At 36.9% G+C, this 26,985-nt stretch overlaps 1 protein-coding gene across 2 annotated transcripts in view; it reads right to left on the reverse strand.

Moving 5' to 3' along the window:
• Positions 1 to 26,985, reverse strand: part of CHIC1 (cysteine rich hydrophobic domain 1) — a 72,267-nt gene that overhangs the window by 32,910 nt on the left and 12,372 nt on the right. Inside the window, exons 2-4 of one of the 2 annotated variants that reach the window (XM_047097823.1) lie at positions 18,459 to 18,513; positions 6,105 to 6,260; positions 2,437 to 3,089 (exon numbers count right to left, since the gene is read on the reverse strand). In XM_047097823.1, the coding sequence (XP_046953779.1) occupies positions 2,970 to 3,089; positions 6,105 to 6,260; positions 18,459 to 18,513 (331 nt within the window). In that variant the 3' untranslated portion in view covers positions 2,437 to 2,969. Of the gene's footprint in view, positions 1 to 2,436; positions 3,090 to 6,104; positions 6,261 to 18,458; positions 18,514 to 26,985 lie in introns of those variants that run through there. The other variant, XM_047097822.1, reaches the window with a different exon arrangement.

The following is a 26,985-nucleotide window of genomic DNA, read 5'->3' on the forward strand; positions in this document are numbered from 1 at the left end:
TTGTGAGTTTGAGCCCTGTATCTGGCTCCATGCAGAGCCTGGTTGGCATTCTCTCTCTCTCCCTCTCCTTCTGCCCCTCCCCTGCTTGTGCGCACGCTCTCTCTCTCTCTCTCTCTCTCTCAGAATAAATAAACTTAAAAAATAACATATGTGGAGGTATGGATATGCATAGAAGCAGAATTTGTGTATTACCAAAGCTAAGGTAACAGTAATTCAAACCAGTATAAGTTTACAATGTTAATTATAATCTGCAAGGTAACAACTAAGAAAATAACTAATATATATATATATATATATATATATATATAAAGAAAATTAGAAGGTACATGGTACATTACAAACATTAATTAAATATAAAATAAGGAAATAATGGAGTAACTGAGTAAAAATATGTATGATATATGGAAAACAAATAGCAAAATGGCAGAAGTCCTTCCTTTTCTGTTATGGACTGAACTACTTTCCCCCAATTCATACACTGAAGTCACAACTGCCAGTACCTCAGAATGGGCGTATATTTGGATACAGGGTTTTTGAAGAGGTAATTAAGTTGAAATGAGATAATCAGGGTGAGCTGTAATCCACTATGACTGATCACTTCTGATAAGGACACAGACATGTTAAGAGGGAAGACCAGATGAAGACTCAGAGAAAATGGCCATCTATAAACGAAGGAGATACTTCAGGAAAAAAAAAAAAAACAAAACAAAAAACCTCTCTCAACACGCTGATCTCAGACTTACGGCCTCTAGAACTGTGAGAAAATAAATTTGTTGTCTAAGCCACCTAGCCTGTGATACTTTAAGGTAGTCCTAGCAAACTAATATTACCATTAATCACTTTAAATGTAAATAGACTGAACTCTCAATTAAAAGGCAGAGATTTGCAGAATGAATTTAAAAACATAATCCATCTATATCCTGTCTACATAAGAATCCATTTATATTCAAAGACCAAAATAGTTTGAAAGTGAGAGGATAGAAAAAGCTACTCCATGTAAACAGTAACAACAACAACAACAAGAAGAGCTGAGGTGGCTATAATATCAGACAAAATAGATTTTAAGTAAAAAAAAGTGTTACAAGAGAAAAAAGATGGACAGTATATGTTTAACTATGCTCAGGCTGCTATAACAAAATACCATAGACTCAATGGCTTAAACAGCAGAAATCTATTTCTCACAATTCTAATGGATGGGAAATCTTAGATCAGAGGGCTAGCACAGTTTGTTGAGTTCAGGGGAGAGCCTTCTTCCTTGGTTTCCTTGGCCACTGGTTTGCAGACAGCTGCCTTATTGCTGTGACCTTTCACTGTGGAGAAAGTGCAAGCTCTGGTTTTTTCTTTCTTTTTTTTTTAATATTTATTTTTGTGGGGGAGAGAGAGAGAGCATGAGTGGGGGACAGGCAGAGAGAGGGAGACACAGAATCTGAAACGGGCTCAAGGCTCTGAGATGTCAGCACAAAGCCCGACATGGGGCTTGAACTCAAGAACCATGAGATCATGACCTGAGCCGAAGTCAGACACTTAACCGACTGAGCCACCCAGGCACTGCAAGCTCTGGTTTTTTCTTATAAGGGCACTAATTCCACCATGGGAATCCCACCCTCATGACTCCATCCAAACCTAATTACCTCTCAAAGACCAATATACCATCCACCTCCAAATATCATCAGATTAGGCGGGAGAACTTCAACATATAAATTTCAAAAGAAATATAAGGCTTGTACAACACTATCAACCAACTATACCTAACAGATATATATGGAACACTCTGTTCCACAACAATATAATATAAATTCTTCTCAGGTGTACATGGAGTATTCTCCAGAATGGGCCATATATTATGCCACTAAACAAGTCACAACAAATTTAAAAAGAGTAAAGTCATACAAAGTATGAAATTGTAACAGAAGGAAAATAACATCATATTCATGTTGCAAGACTGAGAGAACAGTCCCTTTCATCTGAACAACCCTTTCAATTTAGCAAGTATTATAGCAAAAAAAGGTAACATTTAAAAAGTAATTTCAAATTTAAACATGGTGGCATGAATAGGCCTATTGATTATAATATCACAGTTGTTTCAGTGCTAAATGTAAGAATGGGTAAATGAAAACCTTCAGTTCATATACCATGCAGTAACAGAATCCTATCAAAGCCAAAAGTGACTAGGAAGAACTCAGGACACCCTAATGTGTACTTCTTTTCTTTCATCTAATTTACTAGAAAATATATCCATGAAGTATACTGGCTGAAAAAAAAATGTTCATTAAGGTAGACAGTTTACAAAGTTCTTTTCTTGGAAGCATTTTTTAAGTTTATTTATTTATTTTGAGAGAGACAAAGAATGAGAACAGGGGAGGGACAGAAAGAGAGGAAGAATCCCAAATAGACTCTGCACAATTAGCACAGGGCCCGATGTGCTGTGGGGCTCAAACTCACAAAACTGTAAGATCATGACCTGAGTTGAAATCAAGAGTTGGACACTTAACTGACTGGGCCATCCAGGTGGCCTTTTTCTTGGAAACATTTTACAATCAGTTTACAAAGCAACCTTGTGACATAGGGCAATGTAACTACATTATTTCCATTTTATTTTGTGGATGAACACAGACATGACTTTCATAAAGCTAGATACTCCATTAGAGTTGGCTAGAGCAGGATGGCAAACTAGCCCACAAAATCTGGCCTGCTGCAAGTTTTTGTAAATAAAGTTTTATTGGAATACAGCAATGCTCACTCATTTACATATTGCTTATAGCTGCTTTCATATGAAGACTGGAGAGCTGGGTAATTGCAACAGAGACTTCTGGCCCACAAAGCCTAAAGTATTTACTATTTGGTCCTTTAAGAAAATGTTTGCCAACCCCTGCTAAAGAATTAAAACTCAGTGGGCTATTTATTATACCACTTATCCTAATGTTTCTTGTCCCAGCAATAGGAAATATGACCTAGGAAACATGATGTAGTCAAGAAAATACAGTGTTACAAGAGACAGAAAGCAAACAGAAAAAAATATTTTTTTGGGTGTGCCATTTACTATGTGACACTGAGAAAGTCACTTCATCTCTCTGGATCTGCTTCCACACCTGTAAAATAAGGGATTTGGGCAAATGAATGCTAATCATCTTTACAATGAAACTATTAGAGTCTATACAACTTAGTTTACAGATCAGGAATCAGTAGCGAAAGCATAAAAGTTCTTAAATTATTGTATTTTATTTTTAAAAATGTCTCCCTGTGGACACAAAAGCAGTGGGGCACCTTAAATTTCTTTATCATCACACTATCTTAAAATTAAGTAATATTATCCCAATTTTGCAGGTAAGGAAACTGAGGCTCTAGAAAGGGCAGTATCTTGCACAAGGTTACCAACACGTGTGTAGTGTTTTTTCTAGTGTGTTAACAACACATCATGTACAAAATCAAGGGCTGTAACTATAAACTGTAGAGAGCAAGGCAGATAATATAAATGCCAGGTGGTTCTGTGGTGAATCGGAGACCTCATGCCCTATTTGAAGGCAGAAACCAACACTCAGCTAGGGCCAACTGCTGAAATATAGGCATGTGGGTCCAACTGGTCAGATCTTTAGATCTTAAAAAAAGAGGCTGGCTATCTGAAATTTTATTTTAATTTTTTTAATGTTTATTTTTTTATTTTTGAAAGAGAGAGAGAGACAGGGTAAGAGAGAGAGAGAGAGAGAGAGAGAGAGAGAGAGAGTGTGTGCACCAGTGGGGGAGGGGCAGAGAGAGACAGAGACACATCCGAAGCAGGCTTCAGGCTCTGAGCTGACAGCAGAGAACCTGACGGGGGGCTTGAACTCATGAGCCGTGAGATCATGACCTGAGCCAAAGTCAGATGCTTAACCAACTGAGCCACCCAGGTACCCCTAAATATTCCAATTAAAAAATTTTTTTAAATGTTTATTTATTTTTGAGAGAGACAGAGACAGAATGCAAGTGCGTTAGGGGGCAGAGAGAGGGGGAGACACAGAATCCAAAGCAGGCTCCAGGCTCTAAGCTGTCAGCACAGAGCCCGATGCAGGGCTTGAAACCATGAGCTATGAGATCATGACCTGAGCTGAAGTTGGACGCTCAACCGACTGAGCCACCCAAGTGACCCTAAATATTCCAATTTTTAAATGTTGGCAACTGATTCAAATGTTTAAAAAACAGAATGGTCCAGATTTGGCCCACAGGATGACAGTTTGAAAATCTGTACTAAATAAATGTTTTTAAACTGACAGATTAGTGGTCTAAGAATACAGATGGTCCCTGACCAACAATGGTTATACTTACTATGTTTCAACTTCCTGAAGATGTGAAAACTGTAAACATTCAGTAGAAACCATACTTCAAATTTTGAATTTTGATCTTTTCCTGGGCTAGTAATATGCAGTATTATACTCTCTTGTAATGCTGGACAGTGGAAACAAACCACAGCTCCCAGTCAGCCATGTCATCACGAGGATAAACAACTGATACCCTTACCACCATTCTGTACCCATGCAACTATTCTGTTTTTCACTTTCAGTACAGTATTCAATAAATTATATAAGCTACTTAACACTTCATTATAAAATATGCTTTGTATTAGATGATTTTGCCCAACTACAGGCTAATGTAAGTGTTGTGAACACATTTAAGTAGGCTAGGTTAATCTAGCCTAGATTGTTGGTAGGTAGGTTATGTGTATTAAATGTGTATTATGTGTATTAAATGCATTTTCTACTTATGATATTTTCTTCTGATGAATTTATCTGGATGTAACCCCACTGTAAGTTGAGGAAGATCTGTGCACTGACACCTCAACTTCAATATGAATAATTAATTAACCAAAGTAATGGGGGCTAGGGTGAAATCACAGCATCAGTATTAATCTCACTTTCCATTGAATATCTCACTTTCCACTGAACTATCAAAAGTTCTCAAAGTAAAGCCACATGACTGAAAAAAATGCTTCTATTTCAGGACCTGTGGCAAAAGCATCAATAAACAGGCCAAGAGTAAGGTCATCAGTAAAAAAGATAGATCCTAAATAATATTAAAACCAAAAAAATCTGTTCTTAAGTAATTAAAATTAGCTGTATTTGTGTGATAGAAAATCTAAATCATAATTAATTCACACTGAGGCTTTAAAATAATGGGAATGGACAGGAATCACTATTTTGTAATTGTTAAAAGATATGACAATTAGGGAAAGAAATTTATGTTGTCAATTTTTTTAACTTCTAGAAAGCCATTTGAAAATACAGTACATGCTTTGACAAACAATAAACTAAGCTTTACTTGAAGTTAAGCTCTGACCTACTGGTACTTAAGAATCAATAAAATGTTTAACTTCTCCATTCAAAAAGTCATAGGGATGGCAGTGTTTCATTATTTTCCTTTTTGAAGTACACATTAAGAAGGGCAGGAGAAAGAATGGAGAAGAAAAAATAACTTAACATTTTTGGCCTTTATGAAACAACTGTATCATTCATTAATTATAGCTGTACAAGGTGCTGTAATTTTGAAGATGGTTCAGTAGGCTAATTATTATTTAAAAGTTTAAATGAAGTCATCAATGTGGTCCAGGGTGGCTTCCTTCTTTCCACTGAAAATAAAAACATTCTGAAGACAAAATTAAAGTTCTAAAGAAGATGAAATAAGATATTAGCCTTAAATCCATGATGTAACTAGTAATGTCTTGTTATAATGTTATTTCAACATGTTCAAAACTAAGCGGGATCTCCTCCCAGCTTTGTAGAGTGACTCTCACTTTTGCTTTTCCTTAGATCTGAAGACACGATCTCCTATTTGTAGCTTAGAAATACTTCAAATCACAGCTTTGGGTTTTGTAAAAGGAGAAAGTAGCCTAGTTACATTTGTATTTACTCCTGTACTCCATTTATATTTCACTTATTTAAAATAGTGGGAATTCATATTAACTAACAAAGTGTTAATAAAGGCTGGGCAAATGACTTTAGCTCTGTCCCCAAGTCTGCCTCTTGAATCAGGATAGCACTGTTATGAGAATTTAAAAAATCATATAAAGTACTTGGCATATACAAGTGTTCAATAAATGTTAGCTCTTATGGTTACACAATAAAATGGTTACTTACTCTTTTGTTGAGACAAATAACAGGCCACAGGCTGCAACCCAGTGTGCAACAGCAGCAGAGACAACCACAGAGCAGCCATTTCACATTGACTGGGAGAGCCTTTTTCAAACATGCATTCACTCGGCCAATGCTGGTCTTAAATTCTTCTGGGGCCACCTACAAGGGCACAGTCTTTATTTAACAGTTTGTGGGAAGGTTTCCACTATTTATCTTTAAACTTAAAGGAAATGTCTGTATTATTACAAAGGCTTTAAGGAATTACATGTCTAAAAATATTTCCTCCGTATACATATTACATACTCTGGATGACATTAGAAAGCAAAACAATATAATTTTGTGTTTACAGAATTTATTCTGATATTCAAAAATAATCTTCTGAAATTACCAACAATAAAATGACAACAAAATTGATGGTAAGAATACCTGTCAAGCAGTTTTCCTACCAAATATTCTCATTCAGGCAATATTACGGTCTCTCATCATTCTGACTAGTAAGACTAGAAGCATAATATAACAATAAAAATCTAAATACTACAAGAGGAAATGGAATTAAAATGAGACTTTGGCAATATTCCTGGATTACTTTTAAAAAGGCAACTCTTGGGGCGCCTTTGGTGGCGCAGTCGGTTAAGCGTCCGACTTCAGCCAGGTCACGATCTCGCGGTCCGTGAGTTCGAGCCCCGCGTCAGGCTCTGGGCTGATGACTCGGAGCCTGGAGCCTGTTTCGGATTCTGTGTCTCCCTCTCTCTCTGCCCCTCCCCCGTTCATGCTCTGTCTCTCTCTGTCCCAAAAATAAATAAAAAACGTTGAAAAAAAAATTAAAAAAAAAATAAAAAGGCAACTCTTGAAACTTATTCTCCCTGGCAAATGTGCAATGTAACAATTTTAACACTTGCCATTGTTTGTAGGGAAAAGCTACAGTAACAAGACAGTGAGGAGTGATTATATTTAAAAAAAAGGCCTTAATATTCAGCATAAAATGGACTCAAAACTGCTGTAAATTTTCAGATTTGAAAGGTCTTTAAATATACAAATTTAATATTTTAAATCACTACCTCCATTCCTGGAAGTGGCTGCTTGTGCCTCTCTGTAAACAATGATAAAGTCAGTTCAAAGGAAAGAGCATGACAGACATAAGATTAATACCAAAAATTCTGCTTGAAGGTTATACAATTCAAAGCCATACTAAAAATATTTTGCTTTCAGTGAAATCACATTTCTGGATCACAAAAATTATTCCCTTTCATTTAAAAAACTGTTAGACTGTAAAATCTATTGGGAAAAATTCCAGCATCTGACTGTAAAAGCAAAAATTATGAAAATATTAGAAAAAATAAGTTGCTATTAAATAAAAACCCCTTTAGAATGTTTGGTATAAAAAATAGTTTTACAACTCTTTCAAGTAAAAATTGTACTAGAGGAATCTATTACACTTTATCTTTTAATAAACATGTCTTAGAATCAACACTACAAAACATATACTCCTTAGCAGATGTTATAAAGATACATGATCAAAGAATTCAGCACCATTATGATTAAGACATTAATTATACTAGCTTTATTAGGATTGTTCATGCCACTCAATAAAGTTAATTGCTTAACCCATAAATTTGATTTTCCTCCTAAATGTTAACCAACAACAGTTGTAAAACTGCAAGGCTCAAAACTGTATTTACAAAGGGTAAATAAGTTAATCTATTCTCCACCTAAATTGTCAGCAATATGACCTAAAGACAATCACTGAGTAAAAAGAATTCCAATTAAATGACTAACTTCTTGGGATAAATATGAAAATAAATTCAGAGAACCATGGCTTATGACTGAAAAACAGAACATGCTAACAGGCTAAGCATATTAGACAATAAATCAAGATTTGGATTCTAATTACTTATTAGTTATGAAAAATCCTAGGAAAATTCATTTTAATTTTTCTGAGTTTTAGTTTCCCACCTAATAAAATGACAATAAAAACCTTTGTCTTACATATCTCACAGGAAATGGAAATCATAACTTAAAAAGAACCTCATGACCAGAATGCTTTGAAAAGGGAAGCCAGTGAATCCTATCTCTTGACTAGATTTGGAGAAAGAAAAGCAAAGCTCTTGTTTGCGTGGAGTCTCACCTTAAGGCAAGGGGTTTGATCTGGCAACCATTAATAATCCACAGACTTGCTACACATTTTACTATAAACAAAAGGATAATTAGCTACACTTTTTTTAATTTTTAATTTTAATTCCTGTAAATTAACATACAGTGTTATATTAGTTTCAGGTGTACAACAGAGTTAATTCAACAGTTCCATACATCACCCTGTGCTCATCATGGCAAGTGATCATCACCTTAATCCCCTTTGCCTATTTAACCCATCCCCCACACCCCCTCTGGTAATCGCCAGATTGTTCTCTATAATAGAGTCTGTTTCTTGCTTTTTCTCTCTCATTTTTCCCCTTTGCTTGTTTTGTTTCTAAAATTCCACATACGAGTGAAATCCTATGGTATTTGTCTTTCTCCAACTGACTTATGTCACTTAGCATTATATATACTCTCTAGCTCCATCCATGTCATCACAAAGGGCAATATCCTGAATGATATTCCTATAGATACAGACATATATCACATCTTCTTTATTCATTCATCAGTTGATGGACACTTGGGCTGTTTCCATACCTTGGCTATTATAAATAATGCTGCTATAAACATCGGGGTTCATGTATCCCTTTGAATTAGTGTTTTTGTAGAGTTTGGGTAAATACCCAGTAGTGCGATTGTTGGATCATATAGTTCTATTTTTAACTTTTTTGAGGAACCTCCATACTGTGTTCCACAGTGGCTGCACCAGTTTGCATTCCTACCAATAGTACATGGGTGTTCTCTTTTTCTCCACATCCTTTTTATGCCACTACCATACTGTTTTGTTTACTACAGCTTTGAAATATAACTTGAAGTCTGGAAGTGTGATGCCTCCAGCTTTGCTTTTCTTTCTCAAGATTGCTTTGGATATTCAGGGTCTTTTGTGGTTGCAGACAAATTTTAGGATTGTTAGTTTTAGCTATGTGAAAAATGCTGTTGGTATTTTGATAGGGATTGCATTAAATGTGTAGATTGCTTTAGATAGTAAAGACATTTTAACAATATTTGTTCTTCCAATCCATGAGCATGGAATGTTTTTCCATTTCTTTGTGCCGTCTGGAATTTCTTTCATCAGTGTTTTATGGTTTTCAGAGTCTAGGTCTTTTACCTCTTTGGTTAGGTTTATTCTTACGGATCTTATAGTTTTGGGTGCAATTGTAAAAGAGGTTGTTTTCTTAATTTCTCTTTCTGCTGCTTCATTATCTGTGTATAGAAATGCAACAGATTTCTGTATATTAATTTTGTATCCTGTGACTTTATGTTTATCAGTTCTAGCAAAGTGGAGCCTTTAGGATTTTCTATATATATTATCATGTCATGTGCAAACAGTGAAACTTTGACTTTTTCCTTGTCAATCTGGATGCCTTTTATTTTTGTTGTTTTTGCTGTTGTCTGATTGCTACGGCTATGACTTCCAGTACTATGTTGAATACCAGTGGTGAGGGCAGACATCCTTGTCTTGTTCTCACTTCTTTCCCATTAAGGATGATGTTAACTGTGGGTTTTTCATAGATGGCCTTTATTATGATGAGGTATGTTCCCTCTAAACCTATTTTGTTGAGGGTTTTTATCATGAATGTGCATTTGAAAAGAATGTATTTTGTTTCAGGATAAAATGTCTGAATATAAGTGTTAAATCCCTCTGTTCTAGTCTGTCATTCAAAGCCATTATTTCCTTGTTGAAGTTCTGTTTAGATGATCTGTCCATTGATGTAGGTGATGTGTTCAAGTCCCCTACTACATTATTATATTACCAATTAGTTCCTTTATGTTTGGCCATAATTGTTTAATGTATTTGGGTGCTCCTATTTGGGTGCATAAATATTTACAATTGTTATATCTTCTTGTTAGATTATCCCCTTTATTATTATATAGTGTCCTGCTTTGTCTCTTGTTACAGTCTTTTTTAAAAACTTTACTTTACTTTTAAAAAAAGTCTATTTTAAGAGAGACAAAGACAGTGTAAGTGGGGAAGGGGCAGAGAGAGAGGGTGAGAGAGAATCCCAAGCAGGCTCCACATTGCCATTGCAGAGCTCGATGTGGGGCTCACACCCAAACCAAGAGTTGGACACTTAACTGACTGAGCCACCTAGGTACCCCCAGTCTTTGTTCTAAAGTCTATTTTATCTGATAAAAATGTTGTTCTCTGGCTTTCTTTTGACATCCATTTGCATGATAAATGTTTCTCCCTCATCTCACTTTCAACCTGCAGGTATTCTCAGGTCTAAAATGAGTCTCTTGCATGTAGCAAGCAAATAAACACGTCTTTTTTTTTAATCCATTCTGTCACCCTGTTTTTTGATTGCAGCATTTAGTCATTTACATTCAACATAATTATTGATAGATATTTATTGCCACTTTATTACTTGTTTTGTGGTTGTTACTGAAGATTTTCTCTGATCCTTTTTTGTCTTTCTCTATTTCATGGTTTGCTGGATTTCTTTAATGATATATTTGGATATCTTTCTCTTTATTATTTGCATATTTATTAGTGGTTTTTGATATATGGTTACCATTAGGTTTGGATATAACCTCTTCTGCATATAGCCATCTATATTAAGTTGATGGTTATTTAAGTTTGAACACATTCTTTTCTCCTCTCCTCCCCACATTTTAGGTATATGTTATTGTATTTTATATCCTTTTTTTGAGAGTTCCTTTACTTTTTACAGAAAAAATTTTGTTTACTGTTTTTGTGTTTCCTATCTCTACTCTACACTGTCACTTTTGGTCTCTCCACTCAAAGAGTCCTTTTTAATATTTCTTGTAGAGATGGTTTAGTGGTCATGAACTCCTCTAGTTTTTGCTTGTCTGGGAAACTCTTTATTTCTCCTTGTATTTTGAATGAGCCTCACTGGATATTATTATTATTTTTTTTTTTTTTGGTGCAAAAAAAAGGTGATTTTATTAAAGCATGGGGACAGGACCTGTGGGCAGAAAGAGCTGCCCTGGGTAGAATATTCTTGGCTGCAGACCTTTCTTATTCAGCATTTTGAATATATCATGCTAATCCCTTCTGGCTTACAAGTTTCTGTTGAAAAATCTCCTGTTAGCCTTATGGGTTTTCCCTTGTAATTTAATGACTACTTTTGTCTTGCTTTTTAAAGTATTTTTTTCTTTATCACTATATTTTGCAAATTTAATTACAATATGTCTATGTGTCATCTGCTTTTGCTGAGTCTGCTGGGGGCTCTCTGTGCCTTCTGGATCTGGAAATCTCTTTCCTTCCCCGGATTAGGGAAGTTTCCAGCTATTATTTCTTCAAACAAATTTTCTGCCCTCTTTCTCTTTCTTCTTTTTCTGGGACTCCTATAATATGAATGCTATTTATTTTATGTAGTGACTGAATTCCCTAAGTCTATTCTTGTTTTTGCATAATTCTTTTCTCCCTCTTTTGTTCAGCTTGATTACTTTCCATTACTCTGTCTACTAGGTTACTAATTCATTTCTTTGCTTCTTCCATCCTCTGTTCATTACATCAAGCATGTTTCTCATTTCATTTATATTGTGCTCTTTATGTCTGCTATGTTATTCCTCATCTCTGTGTTAAGGGTCTCACTCACGTTTTCCACTTTTTTTCTCAAGTCCAGTGAGTATCCTTATGATCACAGCTTATATTCTCCATCAGGCATGTTACTTACATCTGTTTTGCTTAGATTTCTGGCTATGGCCTTGTCCTGTCCTTTCATTTGTCTCCTCATTTTGCCTGCCTCCCTGTGTCTCTTTCTGTTTGTTAAGAAAGTTAGTTGTTTCTTCTGTTCTTGAAAGTAGTGATTTTATGAAGAAGTCCTGGAGTCCATGTAGTGGTGTCCCCTGTTCACCAGAACCTGGTACTTTGGGAGAGTATCCTATGGTGTTGTTATGCCCTGCTGTTTTGTCTGATTCAATTTTCCTTTCAGTGCAGATATTTGCACTGAGTCTTGGCATGTTGTGGGCTGTGCTTGCTTTCTGTGGTGCTAGTGGGACTTAGCAGGCCAGCTCTGGTCGGGGGGCATCACTGGGGAAGCAGTGATAGGAGCAGAAGGGCGGTGTTACCAAAATTTGGTCTGGGCCACTAGTCCTGTGCTGGATCCCCTGAAGCACTGCAACAGCTGGGGGCTGTTTGCAGGGGTGGCCAAGGGCACAACGCTGGGCATGGTGTGCAACAGTGGCTGAGGGTGCATGGTTGGGCACAGCATGCGAGGGCTGCTGGGGGAACATGACTAAGTGTGGTGCACAAAGACACCTGTGGGCACTTAGGGGCAATGGAAGGTATCCAGAGAGGTCCATAGGTAGGTATGGCACTCGGTCAATTAGCTATATTTTGAATGCAAATTCAATGCTCTTTAGTTCTTCAATTCTTTAGAGGAAGAAAAAGAGATGTCCTTTTAAAGTACAAGGTGCCAAGTTGCTATCTTAATATTTAACTCTCAGGGGCACCTGGGTGGCTCAGTCAGTTAAGCATCCAACTTCAGCTCAGGTCACAATCTCACTGTTCCTGGGTTCAAGCCCCACGTCGGGTTCTGTGCTGACAGCTCAGAGCCTGGAGGCTGCTTTGGATTCTGTGTCTCACTCTCTCTGCCCCTCCCCTACTCACATGTGTGCTCTCTCTCTCCCTCTCTCTCAAAAATAAATAAACATTAAAAATTAAAAAAAGATTTAGCTCTCAGACAGTGAGATTCAACTTTTTTCTAGTGAATTACTGAGCAACCAAATAGAAATTAAAATAAGGAAAACATATTTATATACTTAGCTCTAGTCTAATATAGCATTACTATCAATTCTCTTTAAATTGTATATCCATTCATCAGTTGATGGACATTTAGGCTCTTTCCATAATTTGGCTATTGTTGAGAGTGCTGCTATGAACATTGGGGTACAAGTGCCCCTATGCATCAGTACTCCTGTATCCCTTGGGTAAATTCCTAGCAGTGCTATTGCTGGGTCATGTGGTTTATATACACAATGGAATACTACGTGGCAATGAGAAAAAATGAAATATGGCCTTTTGTAGCAACGTGGATGGAACTGGAGAGTGTAATGCTAAGTGAAATAAGCCATACAGAGAAAGACAGATACCATATGGTTTCACTCTTATGTGGATCCTGAGAAACTTAACAGGAACCCATGGGGGAGGGGAAGGAAAAAAAAAAAAAAAAAAAAAGGACGTTAGAGTGCGAGAGAGCCAAAGCATAAGAGACTGTTAAAAACTGAGAACAAACTGAGGGTTGATGGGGGGTGGGAGGGAGGGGCGGGTGGGTGATGGGTATTGAGGAGGGCACCTTTTGGGATGAGCACTGGGTGTTGTATGGAAACCAATTTGTCAATAACTTCATATATAAAAATAAATAAATAAATAAATAAATTGTATATCCAGAAACACATTTTTGAAATATGGTAAATTTTGATATAAACTCATGTAAATCACAAAATTATTAAATCTGTCGTCACAAATTTTTTAAATCTTTATTTAAAAATTTTTTATTTTTTTAATGTTTTATTTTAGAGATAGAGAGAGAAAGAGCATGTGGAACCCACTTTGGGTCCTCTGTCTTTTTCTCTCTGCCCTCCTCTGCTCATGCTCTCTCTCTCTCTCAAAATAAATAAATAAACATTAAAAAATAAATTTAAAAAATGAAGTAAAATTTTTACTTAAAATATTTATTTAGAAGTGCATAAGCACAGATAAAAAAAATAAAAGTAAAGCATGAAGCCTAAGCCAGAAATGAATCAGTCCAAAATGTAAAACTTGCTTTTTGTTTAAAATATTGTGAATAAATTATATGCCAAGGTATATAAAATTTGTTATATAAGTTTTCTTTTACTACATGCTTCTGTAAATGAATTAACCAAAACTTTTTTAAAAATGCAGTAATTTTCTTTCTTTTCTGCCAATAGTTTCCACCTTTAACACATAATAGTATCCATTAGTGCTCTGTTACCATAGGCAAACTAAAAACTACAATATTGAAGTTACTACGAATGAGAATTCAGGGTTTTTGAGGTCAAAAGATAAATATATTCAAAATAAAACTTTTACCAGAATTTTAAACAATAAAATAAAATCTGCATTTTGACTTTTTTTTTTTTTTAATTTTTTTTTCAACGTTTTTTATTTATTTTTGGGACAGAGAGAGACAGAGCATGAACGGGGGAGGGGCAGAGAGAGAGGGAGACACAGAATCGGAAACAGGCTCCAGGCTCCGAGCCATCAGCCCAGAGCCTGACGCGGGGCTCGAACTCACGGACCGCGAGATCGTGACCTGGCTGAAGTCGGACGCTTAACCGACTGCGCCACCCAGGCGCCCCTGCATTTTGACTTTAAAAGAATGCTAGGATTCTCTTTGAAAAAAAAATCTGTATTTGAATAACAGTAAAAGTCATAAAACAAATGTTAAAGGCATGGGAAATGAGAATTGGTTAACTCAATTTTAAACACTGTGAAAAAAAAGGTTTAGTTAACTGTGTGGAATCAGAGTTTTACTCATTTACTTCTACATAATTGAAAACCTTTAGTAATGAAGGTTAGATGGGAGCTGTTTAATTTCTAGCTGAACGGCAGGTTGTAAAGAAATATTTGATTCCTTTTGACTTTCTTGGAAAGAAAAAAGAAAACCACATCATAAAGTTGGGGGAAAGGGTCATAATATTTTATAACAGGATGCAAGAGACTCTGCAAACAGAAGACAATATAAGCAAAACCCAGCAAGACTGTTTTGCCTCCTTCAATCATGGGGAACACAACCCTATCAATCACTTGTCATATTGGATCACAATGGCAATGGTCGATTTTATGGCTTAGGTTTCCCCCAACACACACACTAATCTCCCCATAATACCATTTAATTGTTTCAAGCTGAGGGCTGGAAGCTTTATTTCTTTTCTAAAGTTCTGTGGTTCTTTCATTTTCTGGTCACCATAATCTTGTGTGTATGTACCTGTTTGGTATGTCCTATCATGACAGGAAGACTTATCTTAAATGAAACAGGGGAAACAATCTTTTCTGAACTTAAAATATAAGGTTACCTTTTTATTTGTATTAGAAGCATTAACACATAAGTACAAAATTAATACTGAGTCACAAAGCTTGTCAAAATGACTCTTTAGGTTTTCAGAATTAACTGCAATTTTGCTTAGGTTAGGCATAAAAGCTATTTAGAATCCCATTCATCCCAAAAGACTGATTTTGTAAAAGGTAGATTTATTTTTCTATTTTAGATACTGCAATTTATTCATTTTTAAATATCTTACACAAAGACTACTAAGTTTCAAATTCAGATAATCCTTTTAGTTTTTTTTTCTTGTTCATATAATTCTTCTTGCCTCTTCCTCCAGTTATCAGAGAAGCATTTTGATAATTCATAATAACCTATACAAATACAATAGTGCCTATGGGACAAAAATGGTCTCATTAAAGAGAAAATGAATACAGCTAATGTTATCACCATGTGACTTTTAAAAATCAGACCTTCAGGATTTCTTTTACTGTTGTTTTCATCACCAAAAACTAAACCAAGAAAAAAACATCACAGTATCACTTATACCTCATCTAATATATGAGAAATCTTGGATGTTTTAAATAATGCACACTAGAATAAATATCCAATCATTGATATGTGCTACAAAAACGGTCACCTGAAAAGAGAGGATATCTTTAAGAACTGCTCATGTCCAGATCATTTAGGTTTTGTAAATGAATACTAAAAGCAGCTTAACATTCTTACTCTAGTTTTAAAGAAGAAAAACTAGACTATCTTTTGTGATGATGGAGTTTGTAGTTTTAGAAGGCTTGGAAAAAAATGAAGTGTGAAGAAATATTCAGAAGATTGCTTGAGCACATAAAACTGGCCAATTTCAAAGATGGATTAATTTTGTGCCTGGGAACTCCATTCTCTGATATATTTTCGATTATTCATCTTCTATAATTCCTTTGACTTGTAATTCAAGCTTTTAAAAACCAAACCAGTAATAAAACTGGATGTAACTGCCCAGACAACACATGCAGCAACACCAGAGAAACATAAAGAACAAGTTTTCCACTGGAGATGTTTTAATTCACAGTTTTTTAATATTGAATTTGTCATCTTTCCACAAATACATTATTATTCAAGAGATTTTTCCACAGCTATTTTTTAGAGAAAACATTTATGATTAATTCATATAAAACAAATCTAAGTTTGAACTGCTGCTTCAATTGGCAAATTATTCTAAATGATCAGGATAGGAAGGTAGAACATTCTAGAGAGTGAAGCCAAAACCTCAAACCAAAGGGCTCTTTTATCCTAAAAAGGTAAAAGGACACATATTTTCTGTTAACTTGGCTAGGGACTATTTCCACCGGCTTAATTTTGATACCTCAGGAGAAATAGAAAAAGTCAACAGTTAAAAGGGCATATTATTAGTGGATCCAGTGAATAAACTATTATTCAAATAAAGAATGTAAAAGTAGCAAAAGCAGTTAAAAATTGAAAGTTGGTAAGAAAAAAATGGAGAAATAAATAATCAGGTTTGAAATTGGGATACACTGCTAAAAACTGGTCAACAACAACCACAAACTTACATTGGGAAGCTAATAAGTACCTGACATACTAGAAGTTTTATATATGCTCTTTCAATTATTCCTTACGACAAGAACTGAGGTACTATTATCATCATCTCTATTTTTCACATTAAGAACTAAAGCTCAGAGAAGTGGCTTGCCCAAGGCAACAAAGCCAGTGACAGACTTGTATTCCAACCCAGATCTTATGTCAAAGTTTAACCAGTCTATACCATCTCTCGCTAGCTCCCATTTTTCAGTGGGTAAAGGAAGAAAATAAAGTATAAAATACCTTTCAGGGTTAAATAAAATAGAATTTCTTATAATTTTAGTGATAACCCTTGAAGAAAGAAATAGGTCTGCTGTCTTTCTCTCCCCGTCCACCTTCTAATAAGGCTGGGGAGAAGACTGGGATTCAGCCAAAAGTGAAAAGTAAGCAGCTGGAAAACGTATCATGATTAAAAGCAGCCAATATTCGATGTATTGTATCCTGTTCTCAGAGAGTTTAGAATGAGAGGACAAATTAAAGTAAGTTAGGGTTTGAATAGGTAATATAGTAACATAGTTCAAAAATCAAAACAACACTAAAAGATACTCAAAAAATAGTCTGATCCTTACCCTTGCCTCCATCCATCTCATTCCCTTTCTCCCATCAAAGTAACGACTTTTATTTAGTTCCTTGTGTACCCTTCTAGAATTTCTTTATACAATTATCAATGTGCTTATTTCTCTCCTTTATTACACACACTGTAGACACTGATTTGCACCTTGTTCTTCTTGTTAACAATATGAGAAAAATTAACAATAAAAATACAAATTAACAATAAAAGCCCTTTAGGGAATTGAATGATTTTAAATCTGACCCAAATCTACACTGACAAACAGCATTGTTCTAGTACTAAAACTGAACAGAACAGTATTAAATCACAGGCTTCAAAATACAAAAAAGTTAGTTTATTTTTAACCCCAAATCATCATTTTAGCTATCAAGCATTCAGCTATTAACCATTTGGAAATTATTGAGTATTTTGTGATATAATTGCCTTTCTCTTTCATCTACATTCCCTCCAGTAACAAATGTGAAAATAACTTTTTGCCTTAGAGCCTTTTCCTTTGGACCTACAAGTTAGCATTACTATTATAAGAGGACTTTCTAAACATAGTTTTAAATCCTAGGAAGTCTTTGAATACTGAGCCTCAAGCTTGAACATACTACTGAATGTAGAAAAGCCAGGGAACCGAAAGGTAGTAATTTATTGCAGTGAGTCCAATTTTAGAAACTCAAACTATCTAAAAGGCAGAAAAATGTCTAACCAAACATCTGATTCTTTTGATAGTAACAAATCATACTGCAGGACACTTTAAAAATAATAGAGTGATACAAAGTTAAACAATGATAACTTAGTTAACTCTAAAAACATTGGGATTACTGACATAAATGAGAAGAATTATAGCTACTAGTGCTGAGAATAAAGGCAAAACTGGGAAAAATTAATAAATAAATAATGGCTGGCATTAATGGACAATGAACAAGATAGACTAGTAGTCATGGTGACAGCTTTCAGTCACTAATGACACAGTATCCAGGTACTCTGGCCTTGTTATTAGACTTCATTACCTGTGAGCCAAAGCATTTATCATAACACTGAATAAGCTATAAAACAATGCTTTTAGAATCAAAAAGTTCAAAGCAAACTCCCACTTACCTTCCCTGTTAGAACGGAGGGAAATTCAGTATCAAACTTGTTGCTCAAGCCAAACCTTAAAAACAAAGAAAAAAATATATTCTACCCAGAATATTTAACTTTTTACCCCCTCCCTAAGTTACAAAGCCATGCACTTCTATTTTGATGCTGTGATTTAAAAATGTGTCCTACGTTAGAGTGGGAGAGAGCCAAAGCATAAGAGACTGTTAAAAACTGAGAACAAACTGAGGGTTGATGGGGGGTGGGAGGGAGGGGCAGGTGGGTGATGGGTATTGAGGAGGGCACCTTTTGGGATGAGCACTGGGTGTTGTATGGAAACCAATTTTGTCAATAAACTTCATATAAAAAATAAAAAAAATAAAAAAAAAAAAAGAAATAAACATTAAAAAAAAAAAATGTGTCCTAAAAATAACTGTGATACATACAGAATATAAATGTTTAACTATTAATCTGAATTAATAGTAAAAGAAACTTAAGGTGCAAATCTTAAAGTAGGATTCTAACTAGATCCATGCACATTATGGGATTAAATAATAACACAAACCGAACCAAAAATTTTTTAATGTTTATTTGTTTTTGAGAGAGAGACAGAGACAGAGACAGAATAAAAGTGGGTTAGGGGCAGAGAGAGAGGGAGACACAGAATCTGAAGCAGGCTCTAGGCTCTAAGCTGTCAGCACAGAGCCCGATGTGGGGCTTGAACTCATGAGCTGTGAGATCATGACCTGAGCCGAAGTCGGAAGCTCAACCAACTGAGCCACCCAGGCACCCCATGGAACCAAAATTTTTGATTGAAATGTTTCTGTTAAACCCCATTTCAGTCGATAACTATTAGAACTGGCTGACTGGTAGTATGTAGGAGTGGATTATACTATTCTTTCTACTTTTATGTATATATGAGAATTTTCCTAACAAAAGTGAATAACTTTTGGAACTATAGTTTGAAAACTTATGATCAGTTAGTATTCAGATACTCAAAGTTTGATCTTTATGAATGGTTTTCATGTAAACAAATGCTCAAGTAATTTTCAAAAAAACAGGTCTCAGTCTTGAAAGCTCTCTTTTCAAGTAAGCCCACTGAAGTCTGTTTTAAGAAGTCACGATGAATTCTATCAGGAATCATTCACCTACTGATTGATTTCAGTAGGGATAACAAAGGTCACTTTCTGCATCTTAGATGATATATCATGGTGACTACAACTTTATAGTATAGTAGAGTATAGTAGACTATAGTGTATGGAATGGAATGAAACAGAATATTAGTGGATGATGGGTTGTAAGCAAAAATGAAAAAAACAGGAATATTTATTAGGAACTCCTGGTGAGGTAGCCAATAATGGTAACAGTTACCATTAACTATCCACTTACCATGGGCTAGATAGACACTGTGCTACATAAATACATTACTTCTAAAGTTTACAACCCTGCAAGAATGGTATTGTCATCCCCCTCTTATAAACAAAGAAGCTGACACTCAGAAATTTTTTTTCCAAAAACTAATTAAATGACTTTGCCCCAAGTCATGTATCTAATAAGATGGGGAGGACCAAAATTCAAATTCTGATCCCTAAGTTCTTTCTGTATTGTATTAAGCTCTTTGAAAACAGAAACTATGGCTTATTTATTTTGTTATCTTCCATTTTGCTTATTAGTAGCATCATGTAATCTAGTAGGTATTTAATGAAAGTTTGGTGAATAATAACCTGTTACACTGTTTGTTTCAACTGGTTTATGGCACTTTGGTCTTATGGTCACATTAAAGACATGTCAGGAATCCAATGTCCTATTAAAACTCTATGTGGGAATACCATGTAATCCTTGTATCATTTATGCTAATAGCTCCTTTTCTGGGACACAAGCCCATCTTAAACACAAAGATTCTCTATGCTTGGCAGCTAGTAGCAAGGTACACATCTGCACATATACTTTGTGTATTTAAAATGTTTTTTAAAACAAATTCTATTGTTAAAATAGTTGAGAAAATTAATTAGCAACTGTAAAAAGGCCTTAATTTCATTAAAAATACTTAATTACTTTTCCAGGTATCAGTACATAATGTAATGAGAACATAATATTCTCATAATAACATTTTCTTTAAATCTATACATAGACATAGAATATAGCCAAACTTGAAAATAAGATGCTATACCCCTGTACATGAATTTTTATGGCAAATTTCATGTGCTGTTTGAGAAACTGACTCTAGTATTAAATATATATTTGCAACTATCTACTAACTCACCAATCAATAACATGACAAATATATAATAGAGCAAGGAACATACTTCACTTAGGTTACATTTAGCTAAACAGTAACCTCATCACTAGTCAAAAAGATGTAATTTAATTCATTATTCCACAAAGAGTAAATTCTTACTGTTTAACCCAAAAATAGACACATTTCATTTTTAAAGGGAGATATTATACATTTTAAACTAGAGCTCTATTTCCATATCTTCTCTGAACACTTTTAGATGTAATGCAATGTCAATAATATGTTCCTGATTTAGAGTCCGGGAGGATGGTGGAGTAGGAGGATCCTACGCCCTCTTCATCGCACAGATACACCTAGATAACAGCCATATCAGTGCAACGAACACAGAAAACAACCAGAAGATTGGCACAACAAACTTTCCACAGTTAACTGTAGAGAAGAGGTCACACTTGGAAAGGGTAGGAAGGGCAGAGACATGGTCAGGAACCAAACTCCCAGTGAAACTAACCACAAATGGAAGGGACACCACAAGCACTGAGAAGGGAGAGGAGCAGAACCCATACTAAACACCTCAGACACAGGGAACTACACTGGTAAGACAAGAAGCCCCCATAATATTTGGCTTTGAAACACAGTGGGGCTTAATTCTGGGTACTTTAAAAATCAGCAGGCTTAGCTCTGAGGGAACCAGAAAACAATAGGAAACTGACTTCCTGCCCTTAAAGAGACAAGCATAGCATAACAAAAACCCCTGTTGAGATAAAGCATTGAAACAGAAGTTTGAAAAGCACCTGCGATATACAGGAAGGAGATTTATTTACTAATCTGAGGCAGGGATCTTTAGGAGACTTCTCCAAGAACAAAACAGCTGGTGGGTGCCATCCCCACCCCCACCCTATCCCCAGCCTAGATAGCAGGACACCTGTGGGAACCAGTGAGAACGTCCTCTACCTACCTTACTAACACCACGCACCCTGCCCCTGTGTTCTCCTGTGGATCTACCCCCATCCAACCTGCCCCACTAGGTGGGCTACTCTCCAAAGCAGCTCCTGCCACATTTTATCCTGTAAGCAGCCCTAGAAGGGACCACCTGCACTCCAAAATGACTCCTGCTTGAGGAGAGGGAAAGACAACCACACACCAGTTCAAATGTAGCCCCAGCAGCCAAACCTTGTAACTGGCAGGAAAGAAAGAGTGCTCTGTTGATCAGTGCCTCTGCAGCCCCAGCAGATGAACCAGGAATAGGCATGTGATCTGACCGCTGGCCCCGCTCACCAACAGAAACCGGTCAGGGGGCAGCACAGAGAGAGAGTCCTGTAGTCTGTGGTCACTGCAGCCCCAACACATGGACTGGAGCAGGCATTTGGTTTGAATGCAGGCTCCTCCTACCGACAAAAGCCTCTCCGGGGATAACACAGGGAGAGTGTCCTGAAGTTTGGTGTGATCACAATACCAGCAAACAAGCTGAGGGCAGATTTCTGGTTTTACTGGTGACACCAACCAACTATAAGCCCAGGGTAGCTCCAGACTGGTCCTTTAACAGCATAGGGACCAAACCTTGCCCTCTGTGTGCCCACAACAGGCAAAGTGGGCCACTGTGGCCAAGTGGACTGAAGGCAAATGCTGCTCATCCAGCCACAAACAACAGTAGGTTGCACGCAGTCCACATAGGAGAGACCCCTGAAGTACCTGGTTCTGGTAAACAGGGGACATTGCTACAAAGCACAACAGGACCTCTTCTTCATAAGGCCACTACTTTCAAGATCAGGAGACATAACTAATTTTCCTAATGCACAGAAATAAATACAGAGAGACAAAATGAGGAGACAGAGGAATATGTCCTAAATGAAAAAACAGGACAAAAGAGCTAAATGAAAGGAGATAAGCAATAAGCCTGACAAACAGTTCAAAGTAATGGTCATAAAAATATCTACTGGACTTGAGAAAAGAGTGGAGGATTTCAGTGAGACCTTCAACAAAGAGATAGAACCAATCAGAAATGAACCAATCAGAACCAAAAGAACTAATCAGAAATGAAAAACTCAATAACTGAAATAAAAATACACTAGAGGGAATCAACAGCAGATTAGAAACAGAAGAATTTATCAGCGACCTGGAAGACAGAATAATGGAAAGCAACCAAGGTGCCCAGCAAAAAGAAAAAAAAAATAACAATGAGAATAGGTTAAGAGAACTCAGTGACATCATCAAGTATAATAACATTTACATTATAGGGACTCCAGAAGGCGAAAAGAGAGACAAGGGGGCAGAAAATTTCTTTGAAGAAATAATAGCTAAAATCTTCCTTAATCTAGGGAAGGAAACAGATATCCAGATCCAGGAGGCATAGAGAGTCCCAAACAAAATCAACCAAAGGAGGTGCACACCAAGACACATAATAATTAAAATGATAAAAACCAGTGACAAAGAGAGAATTTTCAAAGAAAGAGAAAAGAGCTATATACAAGAGGAACCCCATAATGCTATTAGCTGATTTTTCAGCAGAAACTTTGCAGGCCAGAAGGGAGTGGCATGATATATTCAAAGTGCTGAAAGGAAAAAATCTGCAACCAAGAATACTTTACCCAGCAAGGATATCATGTAGAATAGAAGGAGACAGTTTCCTAGACAAACAAAACTCAAAGATGTTCATTCATTACAAAGAAACCAGCCTAACAAGAAACATTAAAGGGAATTCTTTGAATGGAAAGAAAAGGCCATTATCAGGAGTAAAAAAATTGTGAATGGAAAAAATTTCACAGGTAAATACAAACATAATAAAAGTATTTTAACCACTATGGAGGTTGAAGGACAAAAACAGTAAAATCAATATTAACAATAAAAATCAGTCAAGGGATTCACAAAATCACAAGATGTAAAATATGACATCATATATATAAAACATGGGGGGAGGAGTAAAAATTTACTGCTATTAAAATGGCTTCAAAAGATGCTCAACGTCGCTCCTTATCAGGGAAATACAAATACAAAAACAAAAATACAAAATACAAAAACAGACACATAGATCAATGGAAAAGAACCAGAGTCCAGAAATAAACCCATGCTTGCATGGTCAATTAATCTCCAACAAAGGAGGCAAGAATATAAAATGGGAAAAAGACTCTTTGAGAAATAGTGCTGGGAAAACTAGACAGCTATATGCAAAAGAATGAAACTAGACCACTTACTTCTACCATACATAAAAACAAACTTGAAATGGATTAAAGAACTAAATGTGAGACCTTAAAATTCCTAGAAGAAAACGTTGGCAGTAATTTCTTTGACATTGGTCGTGGAAACAGTTTTTTAGATATGTCTCTTCTGGTAAGGGAAACAAAAGAAAAATTAAACTTTTGGGACTATACCAAAATAACAAGTTTCTACACAGTGAAGGAAATTGTCAACAAAACTAAAAGTCAACCTACTGAATGGGAGAAGATATTTGCAAATGATATATCCAATGAGGGGTTAATATCCAAAATATGTAAAGAACTTCTGCAACTCAATACCAGGAAAACAAATCATCAGATTAAAAATACGCAGAGGACCTGAACAGACATTAGATGGTCAACAGACACATGAAAGACATATAGATGGTCAACAGACACATGAAAAGATGCTCAACATCACTAATCTTCAGGGAAATACAAATTAAAAACACAATGAAATATTACTTTATGAGAAGATAGCAGCGTAGGAGGACGCTGGGCTCACCGCGCGTCCTGCTGATCACTTAGATTCCACCTACACCTGCCTAAATAACTCAGAAAACCACCAGAATACTAGCAGAACGGAGTCACTGGAGCCAAGCGCAGATGAGAGGCCCACAGAAGAAGGTAGGAAGGGTGGAGAAGTGGCGTGCGCTGCACGGACTGGCAGGAGGGAGCTGAGGCGGAGGGGCAGCCCGCCAGCCGAGCAGAGCCCCTGAGTCTGGCTGGCAAAAGCGGAGGGGCCGGCGGACTGTGTTCCAACAGCAAGCGCCACTTAGCGTCTGGGAGGTCATAAGTTAACAGCTCTACGTGGAAAGCAGGAAGGCTGGAGGACAAAGGGAGGGAGAGTTGCTGAGCCCCGGGACGACAGAGCTCAGTTTGGCGGGGAACAAAGGCGCTAGCCAGCGCCATCTCCCTCACCCATCCCCCAGCCAAAATCCCAAAGGGAACCAGTTCCTGCCAGGGAAATTGCTCGCTCCCCACAAACACCCAACGCTGTGCTTCTGCGGAACCACCCCTCTGGCAGCAGGTCTGACTCCCTCCCGCTGACACAGGGCCCCTCCTGAAGTGGATCATTGAAGGAGAAGCGAGCTAAGCCTGCCCCTCCTGCCCCCGTGCACCTTGCCTACCCACCCCAGCTAATACGCCAAATCCCCAGAACCACAAGCCTGGCAGTGTGCAAGTAGCCCAGATGGGCCACGCCACCCCACAGTGAATCCCGCCTGCCCCTAGGAGAGGGGAAGAGAAGGCACACACCAGTCTGAATGTGGCCCCAGCGGTGGGCAAGTGGCAGACATCAGGTCTGACTGCGGCCCCGCCCACCAACTCCAGTTATACACCACAGCACAGGGGAAGTGCCCTGCAGGTCCGCACCACTCCAGGGACTATCCAAAATGACCACACGGAAGAATTCCCCTCAAAAGAAAATCCAGGAAATAACAACAGCTAATGAACTGATCAAAAAGGATTTAAATAATATAACAAAAAGTGTATTTAGAATAACAGTCATAAAATTAATCGCTGGGCTTGAAAACAGTATAGAGGACAGCAGAGAATCTATTGCTACAGAGATCAAGGGACTAAGGAACAGTCAGGAGGAGCTGAAAGACACTTTAATGCAAAATAAAATGGAAATGACCACGGCTCGGAGTGAACAGGTGGAGGAGAGAATAGGTGACCTAGAAGATAAAATTATGGAAAAAGAGGAAGCTGAGAAAAAGAGAGATAAAAAAATCCAGGAGTATGAGGGGAAAATTAGAGAACTAAGTGATACACTAAAAAGAAATAATATACGCATAATTGGTATCCCAGAGGAGGAAGAGAGAGGGAAAGGTGCTGAAGGGGTACTTGAAGAAATAATAGCTGAGAACTTCCCTGAACTGGGGAAGGAAAAAGGCATTGAAATCCAAGAGGCACAGAGAACTCCCTTCAGACGTAACTTGAATCGATCTTCTGCACGACATATCATAGTGAAACTGGCAAAATACCAGGATAAACAGAAAATTCTGAAAACAGCAAGGGATAAACGTGCTCTAACATATAAAGGGAGACCTATAAGACTCGTGACTGATCTCTCTTTTGAAACTTGGCAGGCCAGAAAGGATTGGCAGGAGATCTTCAATGTGAGGAACAGAAAAAAATATGCAGCTGAGAATCCTTTATCCAGCAAGTTGGTCATTTAGAATAGAAGGAGAGATAAAGGTCTTCCCAAACAAACAAAAACTGAAGGAATTTGTCACCACTAAACCAGCCCTACAAGAGATCCTAAGGGGGACCCTGTGAGACAAAGTACCAGAGACATCACTACAAGCATAAAACATACAGACATCACAATGACTCTAAACCCGTATCTTTCTATAATAACACTGAATGTAAATGGATTAAATGCACCAACCAAAAGACATAGGGTATCAGAATGGATAAAAAAACAAGACCCATCAATTTGCTGTCTACAAGAGACTCATTTTAGACCTGAGGACACCTTTAGATTCAGAGTGAGGGGATGGAGAACTATTTATCATGCTACTGGAGGCCAAAAGAAAGCTGGAGTAGCCATACTTATATCAGACAAACTAGACTTTAAATTAAAGGCTGTAACAAGAGATGAAGAAGGACATTATATAATAGTTACAGGGTCTATCCATCAGGAAGAGCTAACAATTATAAATGTCTATGTGCCAAATACCGGAGCCCCCAAATATATAAAACAATTACTCATAAACAGAAGCAACCTTATTGATAAGAATGTGGTAATTGCTGGGGACTTTAACACCCCACTTACAGAAATGGATAGATCATCTAGACACACGGTCAATAAAGAAACAAGGGCCCTGAATGAGACATTGGATCAGATGGACTTGACAGATATATTTAGAACTCTGCATCCCAAAGCAACAGAATATGCTTTCTTCTCGAGTGCACATGGAACATTCTCCAAGATAGATCATATACTGGGTCACAAAACAGCCCTTCATAAGTTTACAAGAATTGAAATTATACCATGCATACTTTCAGACCACAATGCTATGAAGCTTGAAATCAACCACAGGAAAAAGTCTGGAAAACCTCCAAAAGCATGGAGGTTAAAGAACACCCTACTAAC

This window comes from Lynx rufus, unplaced genomic scaffold (assembly GCF_022079265.1).
Source record: "Lynx rufus isolate CCGP_SWC_20201006 ecotype Redwood Valley unplaced genomic scaffold, mLynRuf1.p SCAF_42, whole genome shotgun sequence".
Taxonomy (NCBI): domain Eukaryota; kingdom Metazoa; phylum Chordata; class Mammalia; order Carnivora; family Felidae; genus Lynx; species Lynx rufus.